Below are 20,124 nucleotides of genomic sequence, written 5' to 3'. Positions count from 1 at the left end.
GTAAAAATGTAAAAAATAAAAGAGGAACAGGACTAGAGAGAGCCTGGATGTGTTTGGACTGGAAAAGCGAGGAAGGTGAGGAGGGGAGGGGTAAACAGGGAGAGAGGGAGATGGAGGGAGGCAGAAAGAGCAAGAGAGAGCGAGAGAGAGAGCAAGGGGGAGAGCGAGAGAGAGAGAGAGCGAGCGAGAGGCAGAGGGAGGAGCAGAGCAGTGATTCCCTGTGCTAATCCTCTAGACACACGCACGAGCCGGGTGCCTGAGCGAGGGAGCGAGAGATCGAGGGAGGGAGGGAGGAAGGACAGGTGGAAGGGAAGGTGCGGAGAAAGAGAGAGACGCCAAGTCAGACGAGTGACAGCTGAAGAAAAAAGAAGAAAAAGGGTGGATAATGATGATGACAGTTGAGAGGGAGAGAAAGGACAGGCAGATGGGGGAGGTCTGATTCCAGAGCCATAGTAACAGAGCAGAGTGGAGAAGAGAGGAGAGGAGAGGAGAGGAGAGGGAGAGGGAGAAAGAGAAGGAAGACTTCTTCTGAGCACCACCAAACCAGGGACTCAAGTGCAATTACTAACCAAGTGAGCAAGAGAGCGCACGCAAGAAGAGAGGGGGGGGGGAGAGCGGGAACCATAAAGGAACGCACAGTGACAGAGGAAAAGAGAGAGAGAGAGAGACACACACACAGTGGGGGGAAACAAAACACTGTGGTGAGTGTGGTACAAAGTGACAGCAGGGTTTAGGGGAAGCGGAGAAAATTCCAGGAGGACACAACAGGCAAAGAAAATGGAAGTAAGGAAAAGCACATCAGAAGCTGGTCTTCAGCAACCACCACTGGACAAGAACACTTGAGGAGAGGAACCCATCGCCTGGTAGTGTGTAAGTCAACCATCTTTATGTATGAAAGAGAGTGTGTTTGCGTGCGTGCGTGTGTGTGTGGTGTGTGTGTTTGCGCGCGCTACGTGTTTGGCTCAGAGTATATGGTCTGTGTTTGAGGATAATGCCTGGCTGTGTTACTGTCGGGTAAACGTGCTGTGTGGATTAGACCAGATAAAGCACAGAGAGAGAGAGAGAAAGAGAGAGAGAGTGTGTGCGTGTGTGTGTGTGAGAGTGGGTGTGTATGGGTATGTGTGTGCATTTGTGAATTATGTACTGTATGCTTAATGAAAGAGGCCCCTGCGTCCAGGCTGCTGGTCAGCGCTGGTGCGTCTGCAAGAGTGAAGGTGAAAGGAGCAGCTGGCCGCTCAGCTGAGAACAGGAACAGAGGGGTGGAGGAGGGAGGGAGAGAGGGAGGGAGGATAGTGCAACAGAGGAGGGCAAAGGTTAAACCTCCAGCAGGTGAAGAGGGGATGCTTACGAAGAGGGACAGTGGGGCACGTGGGGTGCACTGTCCCTTATTGCTTCTGCTTTCCATCCACTTGTACAGAGCAAAGGAGGAAGAGGAGAGGAGAGGAGAGGAGAGGAGAGGAGAGGAGAGGAGAGGAGAGCCATGGGTGCCCAGTGAAGCTGCCGAGGGGGGTCTTTCTCTCTCACACACCCGCTGCCTGCTGCTCTGGTCAGGGAAAAGATCTCGGCGTCCCGGGGGGGCTGGTCACTGAGCCCCAGAGGATAGAGGAGGGTCTACCACCCAACATCAGCAGCACCTGTGAGACGCGTCCGGCTGAAAACTGGCCATGGGGGAGTGGACCATCCTGGAGCGCCTCCTAGAGGCCGCTGTCCAGCAGCACTCGACTATGATTGGGAGGTAAGGAGCTGTTCTCTGGTCTGCTGTTTCTTCTACTATTGATGGAGTGTTTTCTCCTCTCCTGTGATGGCCAAAGAAAGAGATCTTTTTTGCCCACTGTCTCTGAATGACTGTCAGCAACACAAAGGAGTGCACTGGGAAGTCCATTGGTTCCTTGAACATATCAGTTTGTCCTGTGTGTGTGTATGTGTGCGTGCGTGAGTGCGTGCGTGCGTGCGTGCGTGCGTGCGGGTGTGTGTGTGTGTGCATATGTGTGTATGTGTGTATGTGTGTATGTGTGCATGTGTGCATGTGTGCGTGTGTGTGTATGTGTGCGTGTGTGTGTATGTGTGAGCGCATGTGTGCTTATGTGTACATTAGGGGGATTCATCTATATGGACTTGTTGATGCGTGCGGCTCCTATGTGCATTGGGAATGGCTTGGCATGCATGTGTAGAATAGCTGATGTGAGTCTTTACCATGGGCATGCCAAATGAGCTTTGTTTAAGACAGGAGAAAATAACGAGATTATGTGCCAACCGCCTGCATTTAAGCAAAAGTGAACATCTTACTCATGTACTCATGCACATGAGTGTAGTCGTGTGTGTGTTTGTGTGTGTGTGTGTGTGTGTGTGTGTGTGTGTGTGTGTGTGTGTGTGTGTGTGTGTGTGTGTGTGTGCATATACCTGTGTGTGCATGTTTGAGAGTGTTTGCACTGGTATGTAAGTGAATGTGCATGAATGTGCATGTTTTAGTGTGCATATGTGCAGATGCTTTTGCATGTGTGTGTGAGTGGCAAGAATGTGCGTGTGTGTGTGTGTGTGTGTTTGTGTGTGTTTCCACTATGATGATAATAGTAGACTAATGGGGACTCCCTGTCCAAAGTGGCTGGTCAGATGCTGGGCTTTAGCATTAATCTTCAGTGCAGCGCATCCTGAACTGTGATTGGCTGAAATGGAAGCTTTTGCTGTGCCTGTATTTCCAGCTGCACAGGGAGATGACAAGACCTTATGTGACATCAGCAGAACATCAGCCATTCCCCCTCTCTCACTTTCTCTCTCTCTCTCTCTCTCTCTCTCTCTTCTTTTTCTCCACGCCACTCTTCCTTCCACCCTTTCTTCCTCTCTCCCTCTTACTCCTCCAGTCTTCCATCCTTAATTAAACAGAATGGCTAAAAGCCCCTTGTCTGATCCCATTGAGGAGGGCTTTTTCTCACCCCTCTTCCCCATGTTGCTGACTGTCATCTAATGGAGAGAGCATGACGGTTTGTCGATGGTCGGCATTAAGAGAGCTTACCAGCTCTGTGTGGCTCAGAATCATTGTGTAGACCTGCTGGGTTAACTGACTGTACAGCCCAGTGATTCTCAGACAGGTTCTCAAGTGGAGTTGATCCAGCAAGTATGTTATTTAGGACATCTCCCTCTTTAATTGAGAGTGCAGCATTGCCATTGTAGAAGATATTATTTGTAGATACTAAAAAGACAGAAACAGAGTTGATCCTGGATACAGTAAATGTCAAACATTTCCACATGCTTCCATTGATATTGAAATACCATTTAATATATATTTTATGAATACCTTATAATATCATTTGCTTCTGCTTTTCTTAATTTTCTGTCCTAATTTTGCCATTCTGGTCTCTACCACTTTCCCCTCTATCTCTTTCCCTCTTTGAATCCATCTGTTATTTTTGTCGCTCTTGTCCATTGACATGGCATGCAGTGGCACATAACCTACATGATCATTAGTAACATGGCATGCAGTGGCACATAACCTACATGATCATTAGTAACATGGCATGCAGTGGCACATAACCTACATGATCATTTAGTAACATGGCATGCAGTGGCACATAACCTACATGATCATTTAGTAACATGGCATGCAGTGGCACATAACCTACATGATCATTTAGTAACATGGCATGCAGTGGCACATAACCTACATGATCATTTAGTAACATGGCATGCAGTGGCACATAACCTACATGATCATTTAGTAACATGGCATGCAGTGGCACATAACCTACATGATCATTTAGTAACATGGCATGCAGTGGCACATAACCTACATGATCATTTAGTAACATGGCATGCAGTGGCACATAACCTACATGATCATTTAGTAACATGGCATGCAGTGGCACATAACCTACATGATCATTTAGTAACATGGCATGCAGTGGCACATAACCTACATGATCATTTAGTAAGCCACAGTTCGATCCCTCCCTTTGTCAGTCATTCTTTCTCTCACTCCCTTGCTCCTGATTTCCTGTCCATGATGAATGTATGTTCTCCTTGTTAGAGGTGGAGGTACGGGACGAGTGCCCACATAACCCCCCCCCCCACGCCTGATGCACTTGTGCGAAGCTGCCTGTCACTAGGGGAGTCTCCTGTCTTGGCACTGTTTAACTCTCCACCGCCAGAGAGCGGCTCTTGGAAGAGAAAGCGGCTGGGTTCTGTCCTTCTAAATTTGGGCTGTGAAATGAAACCCATTTCATGGTCGAGTAGCAGTCTCCAGTTGGGCCTCTCCAGCGCACACCTATATCTATCACGACGCGGCAAAGCAGAAGATATTACAGAGACGCCACAGACATTAGTCAGAGCAGCGCTCGCCATTACATCAGCGGTTAGCATGACCTGACAGCCCAAAAGTAGCTTCACTTAGCTGCACTCTCCAGCGTGAGATGGGGCTGGCGCTTTCTCAGGGAAGAAAATGGAGAGCGGCAGAAAGTGTGGTGAGAAAAGAAGAATGCCTCTGTGGATGCGTAAGCCCTGGAGGGAACAGACTTCAGCAACAGGGCTCACACTCTAGAGTCCACATGGCAAATGGCAGCCACTGCAGAGGGGGACGTTAGCAGAAGGGCCCTGTGTTGATCTGGTGCTCAGGGAAAGTGCTGATGATTGATTTTAGGGTGAAGTCATTTGTTGTATTTCTAAAGGTTCACTGGGAGATCAGTTACAAACAACATATTTAGATGTCTGTAATGTAAGTTGCTTTGGATAAAACCATCTAAATGTAAATATAGAAGGTGCTTACAGTATACTGATTTACGGGCTTCGGGCTTTAATAGACTCTCTCTCTCTCTCTGGCGCTCTCTTTCTCTGGCGCTCTCTCTCTCTCTCTCTTTCTCTCTCTCTCTCTCTCTCTCTCTCTCTCTCTCTCTCTCTCTCTCTCTCTCTCTCTGTCTGCCAGTATGTCTGTTTGTGGCTGCCCCTCAGTGACTCTTATTTAGATATTGGATTCTGCTAGAGAGTTTGCATTTGTGCTGATGTTACCTCATGAGCCATGTGTGTGCTGAGCGGTACGGTGGGCCTGCTGGTGCCGTGACGGATGACACTGTTGATGGGAGCTGGCAGCAGCCACTGCTGGGGTCTAGCAACACAGAGCAGCCCAGAGCTGAGCTCAGGATGCCGGGGAAACTCCCCCATCTCTCTGACTAAGTGCAGGAGAAATGGACTCGGACAAATACTGGCTGGCTCTGAGGTACAGCTTGTGGATTGGGAGTGGGGGCAAAGAGGGGGTGATGGTTTGCCTGGTTTTTTGTGTTTGAAAAGGCCAAGAAACCTTTGTTGTCACCTTTATGCAAACTACCGTATTTCAAGGTGCTGACCGTACGCTACTGTGTTTGTGTTTGTGTCTGGGTTTGTGCATGCGTATCCACATGGAGGCATATGTGTGCAAATGTAAAGCAGGCATTTGGAGTGATGGTGACTGTCACACTTCTCAGTGCATTTGGACAGACAGACATGTGGTTCCTGGCTGGCTAATCTGAGACTTGAGATTTACGCTGTGAAGATCAGTTGATAGGTTCTGTACGCCATCAAAATCAGCTTATGTAACAACGTGTCACCCAGTGCATGTTTGTGGAACACCTTGCCCCCCCAGCCACTGTCCAGATCTCTGCACCCCCCCACCACCCTCCCCTAAACACACACACACAAACACACACACACACACACACACACACACACACACACACACACACACACACACACACACACACACACACACACACACACAAACACACACACACACCAGCCCCAGGCAAAGGGTCAGAGGGGCCTCCTGAGCTTCCAAAATAACATTGGCTATAATTAACCTCCCTCTGCTCCTCCTATTCCCTCCGCTCTTCTGCTGCAGACCTGCAAGGCCTCAGCTATCACACACACACACACACACACACACACACACACACACACACACACACACACAGAGACATATACACACAAACATGTTGTCTTCATACACTTGCGCTGACTGAGTTACAGTCAGCAGCATACTCCAAGATTTAAAGAACACTTCCAGAGTAATACTCAATGACCATTTGTTAAAAGTAGTAATTTTTACAAAGTACATGACCACCAATCAGGACATAGTTCCAAGGACACAACAGACCAACCTGGACACAATAAGGACATGACTGCCAACTAGGACACAATGCTAAGTATACAATGGCCAATTAGGCCGCAATGCTGTGGACATGACTACCAATCAGGACACAATGCGAAGGACATGGTCTAAATTGAGGGCAAAATTAGTCTGTTTTGTTGAGGTGTGCAAGACTTGTTTAGAACACTGCCTCCAACTATTATGCCTATATCACTGTGGAGTTACTCTTCATGTCTCCAGTTTGTCCTTAATATCTTGCCATAGGTCATTCAACTATAGTTTTTCTATGACCTTTAGCCTAGAAATCTAGACGCGCCCCTAGCGGCAGCAAATTACATTTGCTGCCAGGGCTAGTCAAGCAACTCTCCGTTGGCTTGTGAAATCGTGTATAGAGTCGTTAGGTGGGCTTAACATAATGATTGATGGCAGAGTTGCAACGGTTTGGCTTGAATTCCCTGCTACTTGAAAACAAATAAGATGGATGTTGCTGTTGGTGAACAGTGTGACACAAGTTAAGCTTTTATTAAGTTGGCAAACGTTTGAACTAGCCAGCTAGCTCCGCTGGTGGGAAACACATGGGACTCATAGCGCTGCCGCTGTCCTATTGCGTGCAGAGGGAATTTGAAAGACAACTGATTATCCCGCCCCTCGGACTGAGCACTGTGAACGGTGAGTGCCCAGACCCTACATTTTAATGTTGGTCTGGCTTGTCAGGCTATATGACCTTAATTGTGACTGAAATGTCAAATAGACAGTGGCGCAGTCAGAGATGCAAGCTAACTCATATACATATATTTGCATTCCCACACACACACACACAGCTTTACACTGTGATTATATTTCCTCCATATATAATTATATTATCTCCAGGAAAGATTGCAAAGAACATTGTGCAGTATAAACTCATTTATTCATCTATACGTCCATCAGACTGTCCATGCCCCCGTCCACTGTGTCAGCATGTCGGCTGGTTTGCACTGGACAGTAGTGTGTGAGGGGCTGAAGCAGAGCCTCCGAGGAGATGTGTAAGGAGAGGCGCTTGGCCTCCACTTTTTGTGTGTGCAGTTGTGTTCTCACTGCTTCGTTTATTCATCTCGAGTTGGTGACGTCTGTGTGATGCTAAGACACCCAATCCCTGTGTCTGTATGACGTTAAGATTAAATGTGGTTGTGACTGTTGTCTTTGTATCAAAACAGATGGGTAAACAATCAACAAGCGATTAGATTCCACAAACATGGGGGTGGGGGGGGGGGGAAGGGAAGGGAAAAGAATAAAAGATGAATAATGGAAAGCGATGTGACATTTAGATATCAGATTGAATAGAGAGGATATTGCCCAGTAGAGGGGAGACTGGAAGAAAGAGAAGTGGGAAGAGGGACAATAAGGGCCAGGCATTTGACCATGAAGTACAATGTTTATGATGTGCTATAACATGCTTATAAACATTCTGTTACATTATGGATGTTTATGCTAAGAGGATGTATGTATATTTTTGCTGAAAGGATGGAACACATTTTATTTAACACCCAATATTCCAGAAAGACAGGACAGACCTTGTATTAAAATGACCTTGTACACCTGTATTAAAAATGCTTTCAAAACGAGTGGAATTGTTATAAGGGGGGGGGGTCTGTTTGGCCTGTAGTTGCTTTCTTGATTGTTTGGTAGCTCAGAAGTGTTTAGCTGACTGCCAGGTGTTTATATCTGTAAACCTTCTTGTGTGAAGATATCTGTTTAATTTCAGTATGTATAAAGCTCTTCAAAGACTGATTTGAAGATATTTGAAAAGTCTGCTTTAGAAATGCATTCTCTAAATTGTCTCAGATATACTATATCCAGTGTTGGGGAGTAACGGAATACATGTACCGGCGTTACGTATTCAGAATACAAATTATGAGTAACTGTATTCCGATACTATTCCAAGTTAAATAGTTGGTATTTAAAATACAGTTATTGTTAAAATCAATGGATTACATGACGATACTTCTCTGTTTCATAAGTTTATTCACTCTCTAAATAAATGAAGGCCACTCCATTTCCCAGAAGCCCCTGAAAACAATCTACGATGAAATTGTTTAAATCCAAGCCCCGCCGTCTTGCACTAGCCTCAAAACGCAGCGCGCATTATGGACGCGTCATCGGAGACCCTGAAATGACTGTTTGCACAGCAAATTAGGAGTAAAGTAAGTGGAGGTAACTCCTGTTCCTCACTGATCGTGGTTCCTGATGTCTGTTCAAAGGATATTTTCCCAAATATTAATAGCTCAGGCTACTTCGGCCAATCGGTTACACAGTTTGCTAATCAATAAACAAAGCCTAGTTCACGTGTTGATTTAGACCTACAATAAAAGCAATCTCTAAAATAGGCACTGCATTCTAAGTTTTTTATTCTAACTTAAAATAGCTTCATGGATTATTTTTTTTCTAATTAGATCTACATTTATGTTTTAAAATGCAGCCTCTGAATAATTATTCTTGTGCATATTTTAACGTGCAGTTTTTGATTGTCATTACGCGATCACGTTCATTTTGAGAGCACTGATATACAGTAGCCTATAGTGTTTACATTTACAGGTCATTTGCGTTCCACCTGTCATATGCACCCCTCACTTGTACTGGGTTGATGCCACCCAAAAATCTCACAGGCACACCTTAATTATAATTTCTGGCTACGCCCTTAAATTATTATATATATTATATTTACTATGACCGCCGCGCAGCGAAGTGGCGGTCATATAGGTTTAGTCAGATTTTTAACCTATTCCGTCAAGGATTCCCAGGACACTGTAAGACGGTACACGAAACTTGGTGGGCATGTAACCCCACATGGATAGCATGGAACCATCGTTTTTCGTTTTGATCTGTAGCCCCCCCGCTGGACTGGACCCCCTGAAAGGAGGGTAGGGCAGACACAGTTTTCTGTGAATATCTTGAGAACCGTAGGGCTTAGGATGACCAATTTTTTTGCCTATGTTTGCCTCCAGGGGTCATGTAAACCCATTCCATATGCACACATGTGCATAAACAGATACACACGCACACACATACATTCACAGTAATCCTACATATGACACATACTCACGCAGTAGACATATATACGCATGCATGCACATGCACACACACAGGCACATAAACAGGCAAACACACACATGCACGCACACACACCCACCCACACACCCACACACACATAAACATAAACATGTACACGCACTAAATTCAAGAATTTCTCAGAATTATGAACAGGCAAGACGGGGGTGGGGTTGTATAAAAAAATAAAAATGTGAAATCTATGAACTAATCATGTTTTGGTACTTGTTGTCTAGCAGATACCAGTGAGAATTGAGTGTGCATAATGCAATTCAGTGAGACAGTTAGAATCATATATGCCTTTCAGCGTGACTTTTTTTGTGCTGGACTGGGCGGCGGTCATATTTTGTACCGCTCTGCGGTACATCTAGTTTAGTTTGTTTTAATTAGCCTAGTCGCCTGCTGTAGTTTTAGTGGTCACCTTGCTATTTTAAAGTTGTGTAGCTTAGTTGACTTTACATTCTCCTATCTGGGCTAACACTTAAGCCATTTGGAACAGAAAAACACACCAGAATATGCCTGTTTAGTAGGCCAAGCAGGATTTGATGGCCGCATTCCTACACTTATAAAATGCAATTCAATGCGGAAGTAATCTAGGTATTCAGAATACGTTACTCAGATTGAGTAACGTAACGGAATACGTTACAAATTACAGTTTTGGGCATGTATTCTGTATTCTGTAACGGAATACGTTTTGAAAGTAACCCTCCCAACACTGACTATATCACACACTCTCACAGCATCTCACCATGTCCCTGTGCTCTAGTGTGACCATTCTCTCTCAGCACTGACAAGATCAAAACTGGCTGCCAAGTCTAGTCTAAGCCAAGTGATTGCTGGACTCCTGCAGACCTAGAGAGAGAAAGAGAAAGAGAGAGAGAGAGAGAGGTTGAGAGAGAGAGAGTAATAGAGAGAGAGAGACCAATAGAGAGAGAGTGGGAGGGGTTGTGTATGAGGCAAGGGGGAAAGGACATGAATCAGGACAAAGAAAAGAACAGAAAATTAGTTTCTTTCAGCTGGAACGATTTGCAGTATATTGATGCATCATGAGGAAAGATGGATTGTGTGTGTGTGTGTGCGTGTGCGTAAGGCGCAATGCGTCTTGGCGTGCATAAAAAGCGTGTGTCGCGTCTTGTGCGTGTGTGTGTGTGCGTGCGCGTGCACGTGTGTGTGTGTGGCATGAAATAGTGTGCTTGTGCCCACTGTTGTCTCTCTGGACTGACAGTAGCAGCTGTTGTGCTGTGTGTGTGTGACTCAAAGTGAGAGGACAGGATGACAGAGCCAAGTTGCCAACAAAACACACACACACACACACACACACACACACACACACATTCACACAACTAATCATAACCCAACCAAATATGTTCATACAGGCAACATAAATAAGATAAACATGTAATTTTCAAATACAAGAACCCTGACTGCGTGAAACCAGATGGTGAGAGAGATAGAGAGAGAGAGAGAGAGATACACAAACATAGACCTAAAAACCCACAAATTCATACACACAAATAGTGCAATCAAAAATGTAGTTCTACAGGGTAGTTATAATTAAATACTCCCAAGAAACAATTCATTAAGCAGAGAAAACACTGAAGTGGAAAGACTCTACAAGACGAATTGGACGGCACATTTTCACAAGTTGCCATTCCCAGACTCACACATGGTGCTGTAGTATCAGAGCACTCCCAGCCTGACAGCATGCTCATACCCAGAGCTGCGCTGAGGCCTGCCAACATTATGCTCCTGCTAGTTAGCACATCCATTCATTAGGCCAAATGAGTGCTCTGCCATCGCTGCTGCCGTAACACCGCTATCACACATTAGCACATAGAGACAGATGCACTCAGATAATAACACAAAATGTGTGTGCAATGCGCTATCATACACACACATGCACACGACTGTCAACCCAAATAGCTTCAAACTGTTCTAATCACAACATGCACAATCTGAATCAAGAAGAGAGGAGGCACCAAGATCACTTATTTTAAATAAAACACAAACAACGGCAGCAGCAGCAGCAGTAATGTGCACTCATTGCACTTTGGCCTTCATTTCGAGCATGCTCCACAAATCCTCCCGCAATCAGTAAACCTTTTCACACAACCACACTCAGCAGCTCAGGCCTCCACAGACTTCTGATGAGCTGGTCAACATGCGGTGACATTGACTATGGCTTCCCAGGAGGATCTTGGGTGATTCAGTGGCTGTGGGTGGCCCCCCCACAGGGTTCTGCGTGGCGCTGACATTGGTGCGCGTGCGTGCAGGCGTAGGCGGTTGTGGGGGTTGGCGCCTCAGACCTGGCACAAAGCGGCATCCTGCATGTGCCCGTGAGTGTGAGTTGGCAGGCCCACCGAGCATTGGCAGAGCCAGCCCTGGGCCTCTCCTGCCGTTTGTGGGATTGTCCTAAAGGGCAGATTTTAATCTGGATTACACTCCGCCTCCTGCAATCTCACTGCTGCTGCACTCTTTGCTCTCTTCCAGCCGCAGTGCCAAAAGAAAAGCCCTTAAAGGGCCCAAGCAGCACACATGCATCTCCACTGGACAAGTACACACACACACACACATGCATCTCTACTGGACCAGTACACACACACACACACATGCCTCTCCACTGGACCAGTACACACACACACACACATGCATCTCCACTGGACAAGTACACACACACACACACATGCATCTCTACTGGACCAGTACACACACACACACACACACACACCCTAGCAGCACACATGCATATCCACTGGACGAGTACACGTACCTCATATGCACCACAATTTGCAGATGAAATGATTCCGAAACACTGTTTGAAGAAATCTGTTTAGGTGCATTAGGACCCAAAACAAATTATGTGTTTTGTATGGAAGATCAATAATCCTGATTTGAAGACATTTTGTGTGTGTGTGTGTGTGTGTGTGTGTGTGTGTGTGTATGTGTGTGTGTGTTTGGGTGGGGTGTGTGGGAGGGGGATGATGAAATGGTGTGTGTGTGTGTGTGGGTGGGTAGGGGGGCGGGTAATGTGTGTGTGTGGTGTGTGTGTGTGTACGGGGGGAGGGTGGTGTGTGGGTATGGTGTGTGTGTTTGGGGGGTATGGTGTCATGGTGTGTGAATATGAGTGTGTGTGTGTGTGTGTGTTGGGGGGGGGTTCTCAATCATATAGGGTTGCATTGATTTGTTGATTAACTAACATTTATGAAATGCTGCATGAAGGGAACATACGAGAGCTGAAAGCACAGCCACATCCCCAACACTCTCCATACCCAGACAGCCAACAAAGCTTCTCTTGCATGGTCACTCCGCTTTGACATGTCCAGCAAACAATTAGCACTGGCCAGACAGTATGGATGAGTATTTAATTGCATGACTAACGGCGTGAGTGCTTACAAATGCAACATGCATACTGTATGTACCATTAAATGAGAGCAGTTTGCAACAGCAGCAGATGAGATGACATAGTGTATTAGTGTGGTGCATTTCAGAGACAATAGGACAACTGAGAGCAGTAGGGCACTACATCTTACATCACACACACACACACACACACACACACACACACACACACACACACACACACACATTCATCTGGAGACATGAGTGTGCATCAGGAGCACAGTTTTAATCCCAACAGATCTCCAGACTGGGAGGAATAACACAGTAAAGGGACCAGCAGGCAGACAGTCAGACAATCCATATTATGCAACACTCACTTACACAAACACACACCCTCATGCATACACAGACACACACAAACTTGCACTCCAACATAAACATTTATATGCACTTTTCCTGCAAACAAAGACTTTCTTATGAAGAGATATTTGACATCCAAAACACATACTGAATTATAGATTACTTATCAAAACTATCATGGATCAATATGAATTCCCCTCTATCTATCTATCTATCTATCTATCTATCTATCTATCTATCTATCTATCTATCTATCACAGTGCATTGAGAAATGGTGGTCAGTGAGTTCACAGAACTCATTCAGTGTGTGTGTGTGTGTGTGTGTGTGTGGAGGAGGTATGCCTGGTGAGAATGAGCTGGCACTGTTCCTGGCAGAGAAACATGGGACAGAAGGGTCTTTCCATTTCCAGCCCATGTCCTGTGTGTGTGTGTGTGTGTGTGTGTTCTCTTTTTTCCATTTCTGGTTATATCTGTGAGTGTGTCTATGTAATGAACGTAGCCATGTAGGCTTGATGTGGCAAAAGGGTTCTACCCTTCATACACACACACATGAATGTCTGTACACACGCACTGACACACACACATGAATATTTGTACACACACACACACATACGCGTGCGCACACACACACACATGAATGTCTGTACACACGCACACACACACACACACACATCAGAGATAGAGTAGTAAGCATACAGTCACATCAGATAGATCAATTGATGAAAAATTGTGTGTTTCTCTCAGAGAATTGAAATCTTAATAAAGGCAGACAAGCTTCTCTTTCTTTCTCTCTATCTCTCTCTTTTTCTCTCTCTCACTCTCGCTAGTGCTCTGTTACTATAAATAAAGCAGCCTTAACTCGCTAGTGCTGGCAGACTGCGGAGAGGGATAAGCTGTGCAGCAGGTTGTAAGTGATTGTCCCTGCGTTACCCTGGATGCTGCCGCTGCTGCTTGGTGCTCTCATGGGCGAGACAACCTGCTACTGAGCCCCCATGGCCACAGGGCGCTGGAGAGGCAGGGCTGCAGGTCCTTAGTAATGATGCTCATGACACAGACCGCACACACACACACACACACACACACACACACACACGCACACACTCATTTACTCACTCATACACACTCTCATACACACTCCTCTCGTCTCTCTGCCCCTCTGTTGTTGCCGTGGTAACAAGCGGAGGAAGAGAAGAGTTTCAGTGAGATGGAGAGAGGCAAGAAGAAGAGGAGGGAGGAAGAGAGAGAGAGAGAGAGGGGGGGGAGAGAGAGAGAGGGGGTATGTGGGTAAGAGACCCAATCAGCTACCCCCCATCCCCATCATGCTCCTGTGATAAGCAGACACCCACTAGGGCGAATGCACCAGTGCTCCCCTGCATGTCTTCACAATGGTTCTCCCATTGTACACATAGAGATGTGCAAATGGCTCATATCTGTTAAGAACATGCCCTGCTGCAGCTGCAGGTTCTGCCTTTGTTTCTGGATGGCATTCTAGCCTCTCGCTACCTTTGAGTGGGTGTGATTTGAGTGTTTAATTGTTACTAATTGAGGCTGTAGGTGACACTGTCAACTGTGAAGCCCGGCACAACATCGCTGCTATGCATGAGGGCACGCTAAACAGGGCAACAGGACAAATACACACACACAGACACACACACTGTTTTTCCAGATGAGGAGAGATTGTTCCTTACCTAAAGGACAGTGCATTTAAACATTCTCCTTAACAGGAGCTGTGATTAACACAGCAAAATAATACTGATCTTTATGTGTGTGGCTGGAGAGAGAGAGAGAGAGAGAGAGAGAGAGAGAGAGTAGAATTTCAGGGATAAAAGGGAAAACACACATGCACAGGAAAGAGTCGAATCCCAGGGATAAAAGAGAGAGAGAGAGAAAGAGAGAGAATGGGAGTAGAATAGAGAAAGAGAGAGTGAGAGAGCAAGTAGACATACAGGGATGAGAGAGGGAAGGGATTGATGGCGGAGAGAAGGAGTTGGAGGGGGTTGGGACATAGATAATCTAAAGCTATTCGATGGCATTAAAAAACTCCTAATGCAAGAATCCCTCTATTGGCCCTGGTGCAGATTAAAGGTTGTGGGTTTGCGTGTGAAAGCCATTATATAATTCATTCTCTCTGATGAGATTTTCTCTCTTTTTTTCAATGTTGTTTTTTCCCTCTCCTCATTGGCAGGTTAAATTTTTTTTTAATTCAAGGTAAATCTCTGCCGCATTTGCGCTCTCCCAATGTGTGTGTGTGTACGTGTATGTGTGTGTGTGTGTGTGTGTGTGTGTGTGTGTGAGAGAGAGAGAGAGAGAGAGAGAGAGATGTGTGTGTGAGAGAGATTGTGTTCCTAATTCTTCTTAAACATTAATTTGGCAGTTTGCTCCTCTCCTCCTCTCCTCCTCTCCTCTTCTCGTCTCAGGCCAGTCTGCTCTGTCTGTCACAGGCTGCAGCTGCTTGATAATTGCATGTTTGTGAGCGACTTTGTTTTGGCACTGTGGGTTTTGATACTATTGTAAATACTCAGGGCTGGGTAGTGTAAGCGCATTATCTGTCAAAACAAGGACAAAAGCATTATTTTCCCCTCTCTGTTTTTCCTTTACTTTTATCTGCCCATGCGCTCATTCCTACCCTGCAGATTACAGGTGTCTGTGGTGCCCTTCATCTTTCCATACAGCATCAGCTGTGACCTCTGCACTTGATGGGAGATGCAGGCAGAGATTGCAACTGACTTTGGTCAAGATTAAAAATCCCCCCCCCCCCACACACACACACACACACCCTGTGCACCATCACCAGCACCAGCAGTGCCAAGCTCTCTGCAGCTCCAGCGCTCCTCCACACCCCTCCCAGTAGTCCCCATAGCTGCAGCTTGCACTGCTGATAAATCCATTCAGATTGGTGGATTAGAGGCAACACAGCCCTAAATCGCATCAAATATTTATTTGGCGTGACACCTTTCCCTGTGCCCCGTGAGTGACTGAGGAAGCGGTTTGAACTGTCTGTATGACCAGCATTTCTGTTGATGGTAACAGCTTGCATCATTTTGGCAAATTAGATTTATTTAATCTATCAGATGTATTAGTGAGTCGCTTATTTGTTCTCTTACTCATATCAGCCACAGTTGTGCACCATTTTTGGCAGATCATTTTTGGGAAGAAAAGAGGTGTTTAATGGGTGTGGTGTAGACGCTGCCACCGTATGAATATGGATTTGGAATGTGGAAAAGGGGAAAATGGGAAATATGGGAATGGGGTCAGAGTGTTAAGTGCTGCAGGCTGAGGCTTTGCCTGTCTAGAGGCGGGCTGCAGGGAGTCTGCTTTAAATATACATGAGAAATGTGTGGAAGTAAATATGAGATGAACCAAAGGAGGTGAAGAGAGGAGAGGAGAGGGAGAGGGAGAGGAGAGGAGAGGAGAGGGAGAGGAGAGGAGAGGAGAGGAGAGGAGAGGAGAGGGAGATGAGAGGAGAGGAGAGGAGAGGAGAGGAGAGGAGAGGGAGATGAGAGGAAGAGGAGAGGAGAGAGAGAGGGAGAGGAAAAGAGAGGAGAAGGAGAGGGAGAGGTAAGTGGTCAGGGAAGCTCTGGTCTCTTCAAAATATCCAAAAGTAGATACAACAACAAAAACTGCCCTCTAAAAATAGAACATTGATAGAACAAGAGAACACACATGAAAGAAAATCTCTTTCTCGTGCATGCAAATGCTTCCATACACAAACACACACATACAATTTAATATTGACTATTTCTGCCTGAATGAAAAAGAAATCAAAACAAATCGGTATGATCCCATGTACTCTGTGTCTCCAAACACACACTTAGATGTCTTGGGGGCTCTGAAACGCTGCAAGGTGTTAATGTAAAAGGCATGTTCATTCACATACTGTGAAAATACACCCCTCTCTGTTTTCCTTGTTCTCCTCCTCATCCCCTCTCTCTCTGCAACACAGACAGAAATAGCTTAGAAGGGGCTCCTGCTCATCTGTTGCTATGGTGAGCAGAGGAGATGTTAGGCTTGAGACCACTAAATGAAACATCAGTCTAAGCTGTGCTGTGCGTGTGCTGCCTCGGCAAACTGTGAGGCAGTTTTACAAGCTTTTGTTCTTCTTCTAGATGTAAACTTAATGTGCATTTCTCTGCTTTTCTCCCCCTCTCCTCTCACCCCATTTCATTCTTCTCTTCTTTCTGTTTTTCTTTTTGTCTCCCTCTCCATTTTTTTTTGTCTCTGGCCCCTCCATTGTTCCCCACTTTAGGATCCTGCTGACAGTGGTGGTGATCTTCCGCATCCTAATCGTGGCCATCGTGGGGGAGACGGTGTACGAGGATGAGCAGACCATGTTCATCTGCAACACCATGCAGCCCGGCTGCAACCAGGCCTGCTACGACAAGGCCTTCCCCATCTCGCACATCCGCTACTGGGTCTTCCAGATCATCCTGGTGTGCACCCCCAGCCTGTGCTTCATCACCTACTCCGTGCACCAGTCGGCCAAGCAGCGCGAGCGCCGCTACTCCTTCCTCTACCCCATGCTGGAGCGGGACTACGGACGGGAGGGGGCTCGCCGCCTGCGCAACATCAACGGCATCCTGGTGCAGCACCCGGACGGGGGAGGGGGGGGGAAGGAGGAGCCCGACTGCCTGGAGGTGAAGGAGATCCCCAACGCGCCGCGCGGCCTCACGCACAGCAAGAGCTCCAAGGTGCGGCGGCAGGAGGGCATCTCGCGCTTCTACATCATCCAGGTGGTGTTCCGCAACGCACTGGAGATCGGCTTCCTGGCCGGGCAGTACTTCCTGTACGGTTTCAGCGTGCCGGGTATCTTCGAGTGCGACCGCTACCCCTGCCTGAAGGAGGTGGAGTGCTACGTGTCGCGGCCCACTGAGAAGACGGTCTTCCTGGTGTTCATGTTCGCCGTGAGCGGCATCTGCGTGGTGCTCAACCTGGCCGAGCTCAACCACCTGGGCTGGCGCAAGATCAAGGCGGCCATCAGGGGCGTGCAGGCGCGCCGCAAGTCCATCTGCGAGATCCGCAAGAAGGACATGTCCCACCTCTCCCAGCCGCCCAACATGGGCAGGACTCAGTCCAGCGAGTCGGCCTATGTCTGAGCGCCCCTGCCCGGGCCTTCCTCAGGAGGGAAGCAGGCGGTCAGGGGCAGTGGACACAGCGGGATGAATGGGTGGACGGGTGAATGCAACAACGGAATGTAAAATGAGGCGGGGATGGAGGAGACCCACTGGAGCCTTGGCTAAGATTGTCTGTGTGACAGAGGGGGGTAGATGGAAGGGCAGTGAGCTGTGAAACACCTTATTCCCTAAGATGGTGCGACTGGCACCGGCTGGCTCAGCCAGGGGAAGGTGTTGACTGAATTCATCATTCAAAGTGTGCGAGACTGAGGCCATGACAGCTGAAGCCATTTCAGCATTCCCCCATTTCCAGCGTGGGAGGGAACGATGGATAAACACGTTAGAGAGAGGTAGAAAGAGAGATGGAGAGCGATTGAGAGAGAGGGAAGGAGAAGGAGGTGAGAGAGGGCTATTTTATTTCCTCCCCAGGGATCGAGGCTCTGGATAGCCTCAGGGTCCTGGACAGGAAGGACAGAAGGATGGGAGAGCGGAAAGGCTGTCTGTAGGAAGCTGATAGACGTCCGCTCCACAAAGCTGCTCGACAGGAACAACAGCTAACGCCACGACCTCCTCTTCCCCTCTCTCTTTTTCATTCCCCCTCTCTTTCGACCCCTCCTCTTTCATCTAGAGAGAGAGAGAGAGAGAGGGAGGAGGTTGGGGGAGGGGCACAGGAGAATGGACAGGACAGGACACTGTCCAAGTCCAGTGTTGCTGTTATGGTGCTTGTGCCAGAAGAAAAATACTGTTTGGGTTATGTCTCCTGGCAATGACTTGTATTATCACAAACAAGAGAAGGAGATATAAACACCCTTAACAGACTCTTCTCCTCTGGCATCTATTCCACTCACCACCTGTTGGACACCACGGGCAAACAAAGTCCTCTTGCTTTCATTCTTTCTTTCTTTTTTGAACCCAACATTTCTTTCTTAAGACTCTGAACAGAAACCTTGAAATGGCACAAAAAACTTTACCTCAGCACACGTCAAGCTTCTCTCGTGCAGTCCAGCTGTCTGTCTAACTGTGCATTCCTTCCTCTTGTACTGCGAATGAATATGTTTGTGTAACTGTGGGTTTGTGTGTGTGTGTGTGTGTGTATGTATGCGTGCGTGTGTGTGTGGAGTGAGTTTTTGGATGTGTCTGTGTCAGAGAGCCATTTCCAACAATACAACAGAGGTTATAAAAAGTTTAATTGAGCACTAATTTATTTGTTTTTTTTCATTACTCTTGTGTGACTGTGCCATCCTTTGACATGACCACATTTCTGAGAACTGCTGTATATCATTTCACATTTAGATACAAGAACATTCATTTACCTGTTAAGACTTAAAGTAAAATATCAAGGTATGATTGTGGACAAATGGATTTTCATTTTTTTTTTTTTATTAATTGCTCTTTTGTTTTCAAAGCTCTGTTTCTAAACCATTTGTTTTTTGAGAAACATGTTTGCTTTTTTTTTAAAGAAATACTAGGGTATTTGAAAAAAGCATGTTTTTTAAGATAACACTACTTGTTAAAATGGAAACCTATTTGTCAAGGATAATTGCTCAGAAGGGGGATTGACCCTGTTTTTTTTTGAACCCCTAAAACTTCCGGTTTGCATTTCCGTGTGTTGATCCGCATGCCTTTAAACGAAAAAGAAAACAACGCAATGTGAAAGGTAAATGTATGTTGCACCTTCATTTGTGTGGAGATGTGTGGGGAGGAGCCTGCAGCAGCAACCCTTGGCAGGAAAGGCTTAGTGACACCAGCAATAAACACCTCCACTAGCGTGCAGCTTTTAAGGTAAATATTTAGGGGGCCTTTTCTGCAATAAATATGGGAAGTGACTCCCACATCTGTGCTCTGGAAAGGGGACACTTGTGGAACACTTCCTTCTGACCAGAGCAGAGTAGTGGCCATTTGTGATGAAGGGGGTGAGGCCTGTGTGTACTCCTGAGAGGTTGGGTGCGTGTGTTGTGCAGTACTGTAGTGACCGCTTCTCACTGAAAGCTACAGGGTAGACCACAGTAGTGGAGCTGCTATTAACTAGAGAACAATGAAGCTATCGCACAGATGAGCGCCGTGCACACATGGAGACCATGCATCACGGCAGATCCATTCCTTGTGCCTCTTTATTTA

At 46.6% G+C, this 20,124-nt stretch overlaps 1 protein-coding gene across 2 annotated transcripts; it reads left to right on the top strand.

The window, feature by feature from the left end:
- Positions 1-234: 234 nt before the first annotated feature.
- LOC125308032 (gap junction delta-2 protein) lies at positions 235-19,581 on the top strand. 2 transcript variants are annotated; one of them, XM_048264246.1, is made up of 3 exons: positions 235-870; positions 1,418-1,735; positions 17,142-19,581. In XM_048264246.1, exons 2-3 carry the CDS (start codon positions 1,665-1,667, stop codon positions 17,986-17,988), a joined length of 918 nt encoding a protein of 305 aa, XP_048120203.1. In that variant the 5' UTR covers positions 235-870; positions 1,418-1,664; the 3' UTR covers positions 17,989-19,581. The 2 variants fall into 2 exon arrangements, with proteins under 2 accessions (XP_048120203.1, XP_048120204.1); XM_048264247.1 differs by having other exon boundaries at positions 1,361-1,735.
- The last annotated feature ends 543 nt before the right edge of the window (positions 19,582-20,124 follow it).

Source organism: Alosa alosa, chromosome 15 (genome assembly GCF_017589495.1).
Source record: "Alosa alosa isolate M-15738 ecotype Scorff River chromosome 15, AALO_Geno_1.1, whole genome shotgun sequence".
In the NCBI taxonomy this organism is placed as follows: Eukaryota; Metazoa; Chordata; class Actinopteri; order Clupeiformes; family Clupeidae; genus Alosa; species Alosa alosa.
The sequence above is the reverse complement of the archived record's forward strand: the minus strand, read 5'-3'. Positions and strand labels throughout refer to the sequence as shown.

Bases quoted from the DNA above. Each gene is read 5' to 3' on its own strand.
- LOC125308032 (XM_048264246.1), top strand. From the start codon at position 1,665: ATGGGGGAGTGGACCATCCTGGAGCGCCTCCTAGAGGCCGCTGTCCAG. The intron at 1,736-17,141 runs GTAAGGAGCTGT...TCCCCACTTTAG, and splicing joins CACTCGACTATGATTGGGAG to GATCCTGCTGACAGTGGTGG.